The sequence below is a fragment of the Coregonus lavaretus genome (assembly GCF_964263955.1).
Source record: "Coregonus lavaretus genome assembly, chromosome: 21".
NCBI lineage: Eukaryota > Metazoa > Chordata > Actinopteri > Salmoniformes > Salmonidae > Coregonus > Coregonus lavaretus.
The window spans coordinates 41,689,940-41,703,544 of NC_140008.1; the positions used below are offsets into that span (position 1 = coordinate 41,689,940).

General features: G+C 41.2%; 1 protein-coding gene across 1 annotated transcript in view; it reads right to left on the bottom strand.

Moving 5' to 3' along the window:
- The window catches only part of LOC311148844 (AP-1 complex subunit mu-2-like), a 29,254-nt gene extending 15,929 nt beyond the window's left edge, over window positions 1–13,325 (bottom strand). The window contains exons 1-4 of the mRNA XM_084185841.1: window positions 13,147–13,325; window positions 7,524–7,680; window positions 6,649–6,716; window positions 6,420–6,550 (exon numbers count right to left, since the gene is read on the bottom strand). Coding sequence (XP_084041967.1) covers window positions 6,420–6,550; window positions 6,649–6,716; window positions 7,524–7,680; window positions 13,147–13,188 — 398 coding nt within the window. The 5' untranslated portion in view covers window positions 13,189–13,325. The remainder of the gene's footprint in view (window positions 1–6,419; window positions 6,551–6,648; window positions 6,717–7,523; window positions 7,681–13,146) is intronic.
- Between the last annotated feature and the right edge of the window lie 280 nt (window positions 13,326–13,605).

Consider the following 13,605-nt stretch of genomic DNA (forward strand, 5'->3'; position numbering starts at 1 on the left):
TTTAACCACAGTAGACCTTGTATGTCTATTGTCTACTACTGGCTGTACTATCAATACCGTATGCTGCAGTGCTGAGTTGTACAATAGGTAGCGACAGCCCCTGATACTGTACTCAGAGAGGCTTGTTCCCCTCTAGGGAGGTCTGGGTGTCTGGAGGGATGATGTGATGAGACGGGGTGTGGGTAGGAGGGAGATGATACACAGTACCTATGCATACACATGACCCTGTTTATTCCGTAGGTGGAACACCTGCCCCCTGCCTCTACGTCTCCCTGGTGACAGACAGACAGCAACACCATCTACTTCCTCAAATACACATACACACACACACACAGTCCTGCCGCCCCGACCTGTAATCCCTCCCGATAGATCTCTCCTCTGCCTGCATCTCTCCCAGCTCTCCCTGTGGTATTGACAGACTGATCCAATCTCCATCATAGATCCTTCTGATGCTTGCAGACTTTCTCTCCTCCACTACCCTTCCCTGGGCTCCTCTGAGAATCCCCTTGTCGCTCAGGTTGAAAGAAGCTAGCATGGCTCAAAATGTGTCTGCACATTGCACAGGCACCGAAAGCTGCCCCTCAAAATTGCCCAACAAATTACATTACACGGGTTTGAATTCACCACTGCACTGACACAGGCCATGGTGACCTCCTATAGTGTTTTATGGTAATCCCACATCAAGCAGGGAGATCATCTCATCTCAATACCTCATCTTGACTCACGGAGAGTGGAAAGAGATGAAAGACAAGTGGAGACAAGTGGGCTTGTTTGGTTGTCGGTGTGTTGGTTTTGGTCCTGATTCTCCTCAGAAATGCTAATGATGTATCCAACAAGAGCATCTGAGTTGGCGGTAAATCGACAGTCATACTACAAAACAAGACACACAAACACACTCCTTCTCTTTCACATACACACACAGGGGAAGACAAGGGAATGGTTGCCAGGCCAGGGCCCGGTTTTCTCAAAAGCATCTTAAGGCTAAGTTCATCGTTAGATCCTTCGTAAAAGCATCTTAACATTTCTGTGCCATTTCCCAAAACTGTCTTTATTAACATTGCACTTGAAAGCGATCGTAATCTAAGCGCTCATAATCTAAAGACCACTAGAACAGCTAAGTGCGTTGTTAGATCACTGTTTGCCCTCAGCCCCTCCTGAGTCACTTTACACACAGAAGATCTCCGCTAAACATAGAATGAAGATGTTTATTTGTCTCTGTGACCTCTGAAAACGTTTTAGTTTAATATAAATAGCCTAAAAAGTTTGCAATGTAATAAACAAGCGAAGCAAGGATATAAAAAAAATATAAAAATGAAAACCGAGATAACCTAATTATATGATAGCTAGATTAGACTACATAATGACATCACTTTCATGTATGTGCAATCGATAGATACCTAGGCTACACCTAGGCTAGACATGAGCTACATTATCTGAAAGCTCAAGCATTTCACTGTAGCTGAACCAATAACTTAAAGGTCAACATATTAGGTATATGGCAATTTGTAGCCTAGGCTAGGCTACTTGATGTTTCATTATTTGATTGTAGAATATCCGTAGTTCTACTTGCAGCTCAATTCCTGCCTGCCATAGGCTACAATGATTTGTTGAGCAATTACGAAAACCATTATCATCATGTCCTATTTTTAGGTCACATTGATATTTTCTAAATAGCGAAAGAGGGAATGAGCGACTTTGACTTTATTCATTCTTGCTCACAGTTTACACAAAAAAAATGCAGAATTTAGCCTACATAATCAAACATTGCATACGAAATGTCACGAGAAAACACTTAGAATATATAACACATGGCAAACATATAATACAAACATTTAAATACATTATAGGCTTCTCTTGATGGGAAAACTGTATTGTGTAAAAAATAGATTAAAAAAAAGATGACTTTGAATACATTTAAGAGCTACAGTGAGCTCTTTAGTCTTTATAGTCTGGAATAATTTTCAGCAAGGGACAGCTCCTGCAACGACACAGTTAAGTTCCACTTTGTAACGAGGACATCGTTGAAACAGTCATAAGCCTAAGTTCCATCGCTATCGGGAAATCGTGCCCAGGTGGGTAGTGTTTTAGGGTAGGGGGGGGGGGGGGGGGATGGAGGAGCGCCGGGATGAGGTGGTGTGGAGGGGTCTCCTTGGCAAAACGAGGAGTAGCAGAGCTCGTCTATCTGGGTCTCGAGTGCAGCCAGCTGACGGTGGCATTGTGTATGTGTCAATGGGAGACAGGCTAGCGATTATCAGCCCTATTCAGGCCCACATTTACAGACAACACACTAAAGGCCTCATCAAAGCTCAGGGCAAAAACACATCTTCATACATCCACATCAGACAGTCACCATATTATCAAAGTAAATCGTCTGTTTTGAGCAATTATAAAAAGACAAAATCATATTATATGTTACAAACAGGCTTTCAATTCAAATGTAAGACAAATTACAAACAGGTAATTAAGCAGACAAAATAGGTCCGTTGCCGTGGTAGCCTGGCCCTAATTAAGTGAACACTGAACCTTCTGCCAGAACATGGCACCTTTCCCAGGGGCAAGTAACAGAACAGGAAAACGAGCTAAACCCTCTGAACCCTGTAGGCTACTGTATACTGTCTGGCATTAGCCTAGATGCTAGTCTTTTTTATCATGAAACGGCAAGCCACCAAGTAGAAAGATGAGTAGACAGAGGTGTTGACTGACTCTGACTCTACTCTTTAGCAGAGAAGAAAACATTAAGTATAAAGTCTTGTTAACAAGCTAAAGTAGGGGTTCCCAAACTTTGTTGGGCCATGACCCCATTTTGATATCTGAACATTTTTGCGACCCCACCAATGTGATAGAAATGATGTAATTAACAGCCAATGTGAACTTTTTTATTTGGGGCTATGTCAGTCAATTGAAAAACATTCTAACAGTATTTCTGATTGTCTTCTCAACTCACCCTCACATACTTTTAATGTGGGGCAGTCAAATTGCAAATTATCTCACCACCACTGATGAGATGAGTGTGGCTTGATGCATGTCGCGTCGGAGCTTCTCAAAGTCAGGGGCCGTGGTCAACTGTGCACACCTCATCTCTGCTATCACATCCAATCTGGATCGATATTTGGTTTTAATGCAGACGAGAGCACTGAATCCAGCTTCACACAGATATGAGCTGGCGAAGGGTAGCCTAGGATGAGTTTTATGGTGCTTTCAAGACAACTGTGAACTCTGAAAAATACGAGGTCAAATCATGAAGTCAGTGATCTTTAGGTCGGAAAGTCAGAGCTCTAGAAAGAGGCCAGAGTTCCCGAGTTGGAATTCCGAGTTGGATGACCGTTCAAAACTATTTTTCCCAGTCGGAGTTCGTTTCTGTCCGAGTTCCCAGTTGTCAGAGGGTGACGGCATGGTATTTCCTTTGAGTCAGGAACCAAACCTCCTTCATAGTGAACCGTGAACGCGTTGTCTAGAGCACTCGGTCACATAACAGCTTGATCAGTTGTTCGATTTCATTTACCAGCATGTCAACTGAGCCAGGATCACAGTCAAACGGATTGGGAAGTAGGTCAGTCCCAAAGTGCTCTTCCAAGTGTTGGAGGTGAGCAGTCATCACTTGTGTGGGAAACACTGATGCCGTTTTCTGTTATTTTCTTTTCATTACACAGAAAGTCAACCAAGTCTGATTTTTGATATCCATTGTGAATGACAAAAGGTCCTTTCTCGATGCGAAAAATCTTTCCAACACTCCCCCTCAATAACCACCAAGCCTCGGTGTGAAATAGAACAGTCATGCTCTGATCCCATATCTCTACATAGTTTTGCGAAAAGGCGTGTGCGCATTTGATGTGGTTTGATGTAGTTTACAATTGAAGTTACCTGCTGCAGTATATCTCAGAGTTCTGTGCTCAGCTCTTTTGCCGCCAGTTTCTCTCGGTTTATCATACAATGTGTCCATATGGCACATTCATAACTAGAATGCAGAGGCCTGCCTGCTGTCCTGTGATAGATGGCGCCCCATCTGTGCAAAAGCCCACCACTCGATCCCATATGGAATCAGTTTTTTGTGAATATAGCTACGCAGCAAACTATGCCGTTTCATGCACGAGAATCGTGAGACTGAACAATATGTCCTCGTGAATAGCATCCCCCAACATGTATAGCGAACAAAAGTCAATGCATGGGCATCTCGGCCCTCACAGCTAACGTCCATTTGGAGAGCATAAGCTGGGGAGTTTTGAGTCGTTCAGTCAGAGTTTCCTCTTGATTGCTAGCAATAGCATAAATTCTTAGGTTAACAGTGCTATCTGACAAAGGTAATATCAAATTCTCTGCAATAGTGTGTGGTTTCATTACGTAGTGGTCCTAGCCATTCACCGTGGGAATGATTCAAGTGCAACGGTCAAGTGCGGCCTTTTCCAATGATCTAAGGGCACTATCTTTAGATTTGAATAATTTTCATTTAGATTTTTATGGTTAACCACATTACAATGATTTTGAGATACAAAAAATATCTTAGTATACAGTTGAAGTCGGAAGTTTACATACACCTTAGCCAAATACATTTAAACTCTGTTTTTCACAATTCCTGACATTTAATCCTAGTAAAAATGCCCTGTCTTAGGTCAGTTAGGATCACCACTTTATTTTAAGAATGTGAAATGTCAGAATAATAGTAGAGAGAATGATTTATTTCATCTTTTATTTCTTTCTTCACATTCCCAGGCGGTCATAAGTTTACATACACTCCATTAGTATTTGGTAGCATTGCCTTTAAATTGTTTCACTTGGGTCAAAAGTTTTGGGTAGCCTTCCACAAGCTTCCCACAATAAGTTGGATGAATTTTGGCCCATTCCTCCTGACAGAGCTGGTGTAACTGAGTCAGGTTTGTAGGCCTCCTTGCTCACACATGATTTTTCAGTTCTTCACACAAATGTTCTATAGGATTGAGGTCAGGGCTTTGTGATGGCCACACCAATACCTTGACTTTGTTGTCCTTAAGCCATTTTGCCACAACTTTGGAAGTATGCTTGGGGTCATTGTCCATTTGGAAGACCCATTTGCGACCAAGCTTTAACTTCCTGACGGATGTCTTGAGATGTTGCTTCAATATATACACATAATTTTCCTTCCTCATGATGCTATCTATTTTGTGAAGTGCATCAGTCCCTCCTGCAGCAAAGCACGCTCACAGCATGATGCTGCCACCCCCATGCTTCACGGTTGGGATGGTGTTCTTCGGCTTGCAAGCTTCCCCTTTTTCCTCCAAACATAACGATGGTCATTATGGCCAAACAGTTCTATTTTTGTTTCATCATCCCAGACATTTCTCCAAAAAGTACGATCTTTGTCCCCATGTGCAGTTGCAAAACATAGTCTGGCTTTTGTATGGCGGTTTTGAAGCAGTGGCTTCTTCCTTGCTGAGCGGCCTTTCAGGTTATGTCGATATAGGACTCGTTTTACTGTGGATAGAGATACTTTTGTACCTGTTTCCTCCAGCATCTTCACAAGGTCCTTTGCTGTTGTTCTGGGATTGATTAGCACTTTCGCACCAAAGTATGTTAATCTCTAGGAGACAGAACATGTCTCCTTCCTGAGCGGTATGACGGCTGCGTGGTCCCATGGTGTTTATACTTGCGTACTATTGTTTGTACAGATGAACGTGGTACCTTCAAGCATTTGGAAATTGCTCCCAAGGATGAACCAGACTTGTGGAGGTCTACAATTATTTTTCTGAGGTCTTGGCTGATTTCATTTTATTTTCCCATGATGTCAAGCAAAGAGGCACTAAGTTTGAAGGTAGGCCTTGAAATACATCCACAGGTACACCTCCAATTGACTCAAATGATGTCAATTAGCCTATCCGAAGCTTCTAAAGCCATGACATCATTTTCTGGAATTTTCCAAGCTGTTTAAAGGCACAGTCAACTTACTGTATATAAACTTCTGACCCACTGTAATTGTGATACAGTGAATTATAAGTGAAATAATCTGTCTGTAAACAATTGTTGGAAAAATTACTTGTGTCATGCACAAAGTAGATGTCCTAACCGACTTGCCAAAACTATAGTTTGTTAACAAGAAATGTGTGGAGTGTTTGAAAAACGAGTTTTAATGACTCCAACCTAAGTGTATGTAAACTTCCGACTTCAACTGCATATATGTTTTTTCTTCAGGATTTTGGAAATTCTCCCGCGAGCCCCATTTTCATATCAGGCGACCCCACTTGGGGTCACAACCCCTAGTTTGGGAACAGCTGAGCTAAGGACTTCAAACCTTATATTGTAGCCTACTCAGCAATATGGTAGTCTGTTCGATGGTAGTCCGTTTGGTAGTCTGTTTTAGTATTGCCCCTGTGTTGCAGTCTAAAATGTCAAGCCAAGCCTTCCAGGCCAGACTGTAGTCTTGACTGACTGTAACTGAGTCCACTACTCACTCTTGCAGGATCTTGCTGTCTGTGGTCTGGGGAAAGCCAAAGTCCATGACCTCGTCCATCAGCTCATACACAGTCACAAAGTTGTCACGGATACTCTCCTCCTCCAGCTCCTTAAAGTACTCCTTAAACACCTACAGACGGACAGACAACTTAATACAAGATCAATACAATACCAGAAGAGTAAGCACAGTGTATTATAGAAGGTATTGTCAGTGAAGCACACACTCACCTCCACTATTTTGTAGAGGAAGGAGTATACCAGAGCAGCATTGGCATTCTTCTTGGTCATTGCCACCACTGAAGAAGGACTATTAAGTATGTACTAAACTGTTGAACAGAAAAGGTACTGTGCCACTGCTGTTTAAAATCTATCAAATGGAACATTTACAGTGAGATGCACAGTTTAAAGTGGCAATCTGCAGTTGCTACATCTATTTTTGGACTTATAAATTAATGATATATACCCATTGATTCTTTAAGAATATAACTTATAAATGCCTCATGACCTTAGTTCAACTGTCGTACCCCATCAGAACCCAAAATATAAGCTTGTTTTACTCCAATGTTTGCAAACAAAGTAAATATAAACGAAAACTAGACAGCCTCAAAACATGGTTAAAACTATCATTTCATATCATGGGATGGTCAGTCCTTGCATCCATAGCTCTGTCTATGAATTTGAGTGGTTACATTTCTCCAGTCCCATCCCTTAGCATTTTACCAGAACAGGGGCGGGGATGACGCTTTTTTATTCTTTCAATGCTGATCGCCCCTTTAAAACAAAACTAAAAAGTTGGCCATATAAAAATCTGAAATTAGGTTTCAGAATCAGACCTTAGTCATTCTGATTCTGTTAGACAACCACCACAACCATCAGTGAGATACAATTGACTCAAATTAGTTGTTCACAGCATTTCCCTCTAGTTGACAATAACCTAAGATACACAGATAAAGGACATATATAGCGTGACTTCCTGAATCTGCATGCATGCAGTGAGGGTGTGAACTGTGAATTGTGTGATACATCTCGTGAGCGAGACAGAAGCTGAGACAGACGGCCTGACTGACTGAGCAGTAACAGGACTTCCTGTTTGGACAGGATACAGTAGAGGTTGCTGTGTTTGATCCACAGGAAGTGTGAGGAGCCGTGGGTCACCAGGGGCGACGTGTCTCCGTCCTCCTCCATCCTCATCATGATGGGCATGAAGTGGTCGATCTCATTCATGTCCAAGTTGCCCATGTAGTTACGACTTATCAACACCTACATGAAAACACATATCACAAAATAGAGGGTGGAGATTTGTAACATGTCTAAGTTGCCCATGTAGTTACGACATATCAACACCTGGCCAATGAGATAACTTGACACAGAGGGCATTGTAACATATTTATGTACATTCATTTTCTATTCAATTCAGTTCATCTTTATTTATATAGGATATTTCACTCAGCAGCAATTCTCACTGGTTTCCAATGAGTCCATAGTGGAAGATCTGCAACAGTTCAAATTCAAAAAGATCAGAAATGGAGCATATGTCCTTCCCCTCGTTGTGACGGCTCAGCAGTAAGTTGTGTAAGATCAGGAAATTGTCTGTCGAACTCTAAATGAAATGGGAAGCTGCCTCTGGCAGGAGGGCCACTGTTAAGAAACAGCAAATAACTGACAACTAACCTGTGATCACAACACCCAATAACTGCATTGTGCAAGATACACTAGAGTGGCCCGAGGGAAGCATCACACACACACACACACACACACACACACACACACAGAGCTATGTCTTACTATACTTGTGAGGACTTTTTGGGGATCAACAATTGATTCCCATTCAAAATCCTATTTTCCCTAACCATAAACCTAACCAATACCCTAACCTCTAACCATAACTGTAACTCTAAACCTAACTCATAACCCTAAGCCTAAATAGCCTTTTTACAAGTGAGGCCGGTAAAATGTCCTCACTTCTCCGAATTTTAGTTGGTTGACTATTCTGTTGAGGACTTCTGGTACTCACAAGTATAATAAAATGTGTACACACACACACACATACTGACACACACACACAAACAAACACACACTTTAATTTCAACACCAATAACAAGATGAGTCAGCATTGAGAGTCGCTGGGCTGGAGCCATCACACTCTGAAATAAGTGTTGAAAGAGATCAAAGCCTATGCTTGAGGGATCTCACACACTGAAGACATGGCCTACAACCCTCTGTACTAGAGGGGCCTCTGTGCTGGGGAGGTCAGAGGGTAGACTGTGCCGGGGAGGTCAGAGACAACAAAAGAGAAGGAAATAACAAATAAGACAAAGGAAATACCAAAATGAAAACCTCATCACACAGTGAAAGGATATGGACAGGCTCTTTCTCTATAAAGGGATGGTGGAATCCCAGACAGACGGACAGACATTTCAAAGGTTGTTGCATATAAAAAGCAGTGTGCACTTGCAGGAAACAGAAATGCTACCTGAATGTTAAGAACGTAGAGGGAAATTATAGATTTGAGTGTTCACAATTATTACAATTTTGAGAATAAATATGGCTTTGGAGGACATGTTTGGCTTCTGCTTAAAATGTACATTAAACTGCCATTGAGGTTCAAGGAAATAAAAAGTTTAAATATTGTTCAAACCCATTGTCACCAACCCTTCATCATCAACACCTCACCCTCTGTGTTAATGAAACACATGTATCAGAACAGGCCATGGCAAGTTCCTCATTCCTGTTTTAATCCCCAGCCACTGTCTGCGGTCATCCTGAGCTAACAAACCTTTTGTTTTTTGTTAAAACACTTTCTCTGTTGAACCATTACATTTGTATTCTAGTAGCCTAGGCTCCAGCCATTATACAGTGTTGGGGTCTGGTACCGTGAGACTAATATTCTGCTAACTCTAAAAAGGTGAACCTAAGGACACACACACAGCAACTCCAATGGAGTTAGCCAGTGCATCTTGCTACAGTACTGCAGAGACCAGACAGACTGCTGCAGTGATGGGGTAACCGTTAGAGTTTGAATGAGAGACATGTCTGGGAATATGAAAGCAGGCTTATGGTTCACATTCAGTCCCACTGTTGCCTGACAAACAGTCAAACACACTGGCTGACTTTAATGAGGGCCTGGTTCATTCACTCACTCACTCACACACACACACACACACACACACACATACACCCACACACACATTCACACACACACCATATCCCCTTCAAAATTATGGGATGATTCATCCAGGGGAAGTTTGTTTGACACTGGGACACTGGTTATTGTCAATGAGGCATTGTTTACAATCAATATGAACTACCATCTGTATGACCTCTACGGGACATCTCAATTAAGGTAAACAGACAGAGATCCCTCAGGTTCCATCTCAAATGCCACCCTATTCCCTATGTAGTGCACTACTTTTGAACAGGGCTCTGGTCAAAAGTAGTGCACTACATAAGGAATAGGGTGCCATTTGGGAAACAAGCTCAGTGATTTGGAGGTAAATATCCATGAAAAATCTATCAAGCTACCAGAGGGTCTAAAAATACTTTCCCCTCTGAGAATGACATGGTTTGACAATCAAACACACATCATGGCTACTATATTTCACCTTGAAAACACATGTCAGGCTATATTTATGACCATGTCCCATCACATGTCAGGCTATCTATACGTTGTGGTGTCTAGTTTCTCATATATTACTTAAGACAGCAAACTTATGAGTGTAGTTTAAAAATAGCCTAGTGTACACACATCCAGAATTGCAGGTGCAGGGTACACAAAGTAAGTAATGAAATAAAGAACAGATACCACAGACTGATAAATGCTCCCGTTGTTTAATTGGCTCAATAAAACAGCTGGGGATCATTCATCAGTGTGTGGGTGTAAATGTTTTATTTCAAACGTATTGTAGTTAGTGTACAAAAAAAAGCAGCCATTTATCAGCATAACAATATATTTCAAAGAAAGACGCATTAAGTTTATCAATACTGCATAAAAAGCTACATTCATAACATCTCAAATTTCTACAACAAGCACCCAATGTGTTCATACAGTGCCTGTATCCAGACACTGTAGTCTTGATCGATGGGACAGACAGACAGACAGACAGACAGACAGACAGACAGACATATAGATAAGATAGATAAGATAGATAGATAAGATAGATAAGATAGATAGATGAAGATAGATAGATATCCTCAGTCTCCAGTACAGCCCCGTCTGGGTTGAGTTTAGCAGGGAGAAGGACTGAGGCCAGAAAGGGGAGAAAAGGCTTTAGCACTAACAGGGATCCAGGGATCCAGCCAGGGGCCTATGAGAGAGTAATCCATCTCCTTAACACACTCAGGCTCTCCTTCTCCACGATATTATTACCACAACCATACAAATAAGGGAAGTCGGGTTTGGCTTGTTTAGCCTATAGTCTGTTGTCTGAGCAGATACCCCAGACTTTGTATGCAAACAACTCTCCATGAATAAGCCAATTAAACTAGGCTAATAAGAAATGAAATGTGACACGCCAGCCCAACAGGTGCAGATGACGCTAGTTTCTACTTAAAAGGAAGGTCGTTTGAGGGACGTTTTTGTTTTTTTCTTTCAGAAATTCCTTTTTGAACATGTGAACTTTTATGTGCCTTAATTACAAACGTATTTATTATGAGCCTAGTTTAGCCAATGAGAAAGCACTTAGCTATATGTGACCCACCACCTGGATTCGGTCCTATGTAGCAAAATTTGAAATGTTTTTTTACATTGGATAAAAGTAGAGACTCCGAGCTAGAAAATGGTATATCATACACTGCAGTTGAGGAACAATGAGAAAGTAATTCTGCTTTGAAAGTTAATAAACTTGTAACCCCACTTTTGAGAAAATGGCCCATGAATGTTTTGGTACACCTACTGGAGAGCTTTTCTTTGTCTACACCCATTCAGCATTGTTCACACCCTCTTAAGCCTTAGCCCCACCCATCTCTTTAAGGATTCACAGTGCAGTAAACAACCAAAGATTTCAAGAGTAAAAGTGGTGAAAGTGGTAGCAAAAAGTAGTAGTAAAAATAAACTTAATCTAGTCCTTGGCCTATATCCTAATCTGACTTTGGTGCAGGTCATGTTGTTCTTCACATTACCGTCTCTGGTAAACACACACTATATCAAATAAAATCTATGTTTATTTGTCACATGTACAGGATACAGAAGGTGTAAACGGTACAGCTAGCTAAACAATGAACCATAATCCCAACTCTAATGCCGCGTTCATAACAACTGAGAACTCATATGGAAAGCTGTGAAAGCCTGTTTACAGATGAAGAGAGAGGTCCCAATGAATGTCTCAAGACTGAGACTGAGTATAACCTATATGCCATGGATTATACAGTATGTTAGCAAATGTTGTATACAAAAATACAGTTAAACATCACACACAATGTATAAACCTTTAATAACTGAAGCAGGCCAACCCTGCTGGAGGTCTGTTGAGTGTGCAGGGTTCTGTTTCAGCCCAGCAATAACAGACCTGATTCAACTTGTCAAACCTAATGAGTTGATAATCAAGTGTGCTGTTGCTGGGCTGGAACAGAAGTCTGCTCACCCAGTACAGCAAGAATCAGTGGGGCAAGGTTGGCCGCCTCTGGTATGGAGTTTTTTTTGTTCACCTGAAATTATGCTTTAGTAATAATAACCTACTGGTTACTACTCAATTATCTATTGTTGTTTAGACTAAAATGTCTAACCTTTAGATATGAGTTAGCATATTTGTACATTCTGAAGTGTTGATTATTTGAAGTGAAGTGTTTAAACTTGTTTTAATTGTTAAACTATTATTTAAAATTAACTAGTGTCAATGTTGATTTAATCACATCACAATCCTGCAATAAATAGGGGAAGGGGTGTTTAATCTAACTGCACATCTTTATCAGTACAATCCTGTCCTGCCTTAAGTGGAAGAGTTGAGCTCTTCTCCAACACCATCCATCCATGATGAGCCTGTCCTACACACTGCTACTCCCTTAGGTTTACTGGCCTTGTCCCATTCCCCATAATATTGAAATATAAATGCCTTTTAATAAATGTTTTAGGTTAAAATAATTTGTCTTAGACGATATTTTAAACAAGCTTTGCCGTCTGTGCAGTCCGCGCCTATACTGTGAGTCTCCTATCCTCCTCAATTGTTCAAGTCACCAGCCTCCACTGGCGTTGAACCATTATAATTATATTTTAAAAATGCACCTAGCATTGATTAAGGTTCAAAATGTTATGGCCTCCTAAACTGTGTCTGTGCCCCACCTTGGCCACCCACTGTAAAATGTTCTGGGCAGCCACTGCCTCTACACTGTCCTAGATCAGCTGATAATGTTTGTAAGTGATTGAGCAATAATTTGGAAAGAAATTCGTTTCACTTGATGTACTTCAGAGAGTGCTTAAGTAGATTGCTATTTCTCTGCCGACAAAAATTAAACAGAAAATTGAGCCGATCACGAAGTTAAATAGCTATGTTGTGAATGTAATATGACATTGACGAATTCAGAAATAAACAACGACATTCAGTTATATGTAAACAAACAAGTATGTGTCATTTAGCCTGCCCCTTCCGCTATCTTTCGTATTCTTATCTGCGCTTTTAGTTTTACATATGGATTCCTGTGCTACACTGGCAGTTGCAGGCTGTGTTCAGCCCTGTTGCTCGATGCCTTAACTATAAACTTCCCCGCAACGTAGATTGTCAAGTCTCAACTCACCTTGCCTTTAAGATCCAGAATGAATATAGCAGACGCCGACATCCTGATAAACTAATACCGCAAAATATACTGATGTTTGATGTTCAATATCCCTTACAACATTTTATTCAGTGAACCTCCCATCTCTCTCGCTCTGTTGACTAATCCACGCCACCGCTCTTTTCCGCGGATACTATTTCGTCGTCAGACCTATCGAGCAGCTTTCAACCCAACAGAGCATGCAAAACCATCCCACGGTGTGGATAGGCATTCTGTGCGCGAGTCTCTACATCAATGAATGAGTGTACGTACCGCGGTATCGATTATCTTCTTTCTTCTGAGGTTATGCATAGACTACTATCAGGAGTGTTTGTCTATTGTACTATATAAAACATTGTTATACCTTATTATAGATCGATGCATAACTGTGTTTCAAAATAATTCGATTGCTTTTTCTACAGAAAGAAAAGCAAGTGTGCT